General features: G+C 38.0%; 1 protein-coding gene and 1 pseudogene across 1 annotated transcript; one reads left to right on the top strand and one right to left on the bottom strand.

Annotated features, from left to right (window-relative positions):
• Positions 1–241: 241 nt before the first annotated feature.
• FUT9 (fucosyltransferase 9) lies at positions 242–1321 on the bottom strand. The gene has a single exon (XM_069488841.1). It carries the CDS (start codon positions 1319–1321, stop codon positions 242–244), a length of 1080 nt encoding a protein of 359 aa, XP_069344942.1.
• Positions 1322–1686: 365 nt separating this feature from the next.
• Positions 1687–2677, top strand: LOC138395968 (histone H3.3A-like; annotated as a pseudogene).
• The last annotated feature ends 263 nt before the right edge of the window (positions 2678–2940 follow it).

The raw sequence follows: 2940 nt of genomic DNA, 5'->3' as shown, positions 1-2940 counted from the left end.
AATAAATTATTTTTCAGTGCACATAATTAGGTATATCCAGGATAATTTAAAACCAAATGGAATGATTGCTAATGCTGAGCTTTTAAAAATCACCACCAAAATGTACATGTTACCCAAGAGAAGGTGATAAAAATAAATTGTGACCCAAAGGTAGAGTATTATTATATTTCTTTTCTTATCCTCAAAACTTGGAAGATATCTCCTCAAAATATTTTGTCAAGTGTGCAAATGATGAAAAATTTTAATTCCAAAACCATTTCTCTAAATTACCAACAGACTTATATTCTTGATGCCTTTTCACATGATCGCAAGCCAAGCACGCATGTGATTCCCAAAATCGTGGAAGATTTACAGTGAAATCCTTCCTCCAGTTAAAGTAACTAAGGTATAACTTATTGTTTTTGTCGACTTCCTTCAGATACTTTGCTAGCTCACTAGGAGAGTTATAATCTTCCACATGAATGAATGAATCTGCTGGAATATAATTCTCATAGTTTTCCCTAGATGGCCCCAGAACAACAGGTACAGAGCCAGCCAGAAAAGCATTGTAAAGCTTTTCTGTGATGTAATCTTTGTGGATTGAGTTTTCAAAGGAAAGATAAAATTTACAAGTGGATATGGTAGGAATCAAATTTTTATCATTGACATATTCTCCAAACGCTTGCCCATAGGTATGGATTTCAATGCTTTTGCTTAGCTCATTGTAATACTTGACCCTGGCATGCTCAGGGTTCCAGTTACTTACAACCCAGCACACCAACTTCTCTTTGCTTGGCACTTCAAACACGAAGGGGTTGGTGCTCACTGTCAAGAAGCCATAAGGCACTTGGATATCTGAGTCACGGCGATAAGTCAGAGTCAGGTTGAATAAGTGCTCAATACCACTCTTTTGAGGCGTGTGAGTTGGTGATTCCAAATTCATCCAAATCCATTTCTGGAAGGGTGGCCTAGCCTGCTGAGGTAAATTAGTCAGATCCCAACTGATGTCTCGGTGATGGATCAAAACTGCATGAGACTTGTTGTACAGTGAACGGTCTGTTGTGAGATGGCATCCTTGGATATTGAACATTGCTTGGCAGGATGTAAGGTCAAAGGTCTGCCCAAATGGCCACACCCACACCAGAATAGTAGTTTCATTAAAATAATCAGTTTTGGTGGAGAAGAAATTTTTCATTTTCAGCACAGAGCTGGCTGACTCCATCGGACTGAAGATCCAGCTGTTGGTGGGCTTGATGTAAATGAGCAGACATGCCATGAAGCAGCCTAGGATAATGCAGACGATTAAAAATGGGCGGAGAATTCCTTTGGATGTTGATGTCATAGTTTTTTTCTGTGAAACAGAGAAAGACAGAGAGGTAGGTAGGGGCAGGGATGAAGAGATAATCATACATATAATTTGATATAAACGTGATATATTCTAAAATGTACTTAATCACAAAATTAGCTGCAATTTCCTTTTCAGTGTTTTCAAACCATAGAGAGAAAAAGAACTTTCACTGAAGCCAAGAAACTGCTTTTTAAAGGAGTTTCCCATAAACTCTTTCTTACAAATAATGATTCAGAATTTGTTGTAAATGTATCAGCATATCTTCAAGCCAAGGAACATTTTTTTTCAATACCATTCCTACCTTTTCTATTTTTATTTCCTTTGTAGAACTGGGACAACAGATTGTCATCACCAAACCCATGACTAAGATTGCTAGTATTCTAAAAGCACATCAGATTAGTGAACATTTCCCAGGTGACACAATCGTTTATCTACTAGTGTATTGAGACTCTAATATAACTTTGGAGTTCAGATGGAATTCAATAGAAAACCAAACTTTTCAAAGGAAAAATGTTTTTGTTGTTTGGTAAAAGTTTATGTTCATTGTTTATAAATATATCAGGCTAGTCATCTGGTAAAAAATGGCAACTCTTGATTTGATACCTTTTTTAGAAATAAGTACAATGATGTAAATTTTGGTAAATTTAAAAACCTCATTGTTTTATTTTTTATTCACATATTTTTTTCTTACCATTCTCTTTACTTTTACTAATCTGCTAGTACAGTCAATCTACCAAGATGTAAAAATCAAATGTTCTATTGGTGTTACAACATTCTTCCTTATGTGGCTTTAAAAAAAAGTTTATCTTTGTATTAAAATGATATCAGGGTGTTCGCAGCTGCTGCTGCAGCCAGGGTCGCTCTCAAATGCCATCGCCGCCTCTCGCTCCCCGAGCTCCAGCAGAACGAGAAGGGGGTAAGTAAGGAGGTCTTTATACCATTGCTCCTACAAAGCAGACCGCCCCCAAACCCACAGGTGGTAAAGCACCCAGGAAGCAACTCGCTACAAAAGCCGCTTGCAAGAGTGCGCCCTCTACTGGAGGGGTGAAAAAACCTCATTGCTACAGGCTGGTACAGTGGCACTCCGTGAAATTACACGTTATCAGAAGTCCACTGAACTTCTGATTTGCAAACTTCCTTTCCAGCGTCTGGTGCGAGAAATTGCTCAGGACTTCAAAATAGATCTGTGCTTCTAGAGCGCAGCTATTGGTGCTTTGCAGGAGGCAAGTGAGGCCTATCTGGTTGGCCTTTTTGAAGACACCAATCTGTGTGCGATCCATGCCAAACCGTGTAACAATTATGCCAAAAGACATCCAGCTAGCACGCGGCATACATGGAGAATGTGCTTAAGAATCCACTATGATGGGGAAACATTTCATTCTTTAAAAAAAAAAAAAAAATTGTCTTCTTCCTGTTATTGGTAGTTCTGAACGTTAGATTTTTTTTTTTCCCCTCCATGGAGTCAAAAGGTACCTAAGTATATGATTGCGAGTGGAAAAATAGAGGACAGAAATCAGGTATTGTGAGTTTTTCCATTTTCATTTGTGTGTGAATTTTTAATATAGATGCAGGGATGTGAAGCATTAATGCAAGTCAAATGTTTCAGTGAACAA

Source organism: Eulemur rufifrons, chromosome 15, assembly GCF_041146395.1.
Source record: "Eulemur rufifrons isolate Redbay chromosome 15, OSU_ERuf_1, whole genome shotgun sequence".
In the NCBI taxonomy this organism is placed as follows: Eukaryota; Metazoa; Chordata; class Mammalia; order Primates; family Lemuridae; genus Eulemur; species Eulemur rufifrons.
This window is presented reverse-complemented; position numbering and strand designations above follow the sequence as displayed.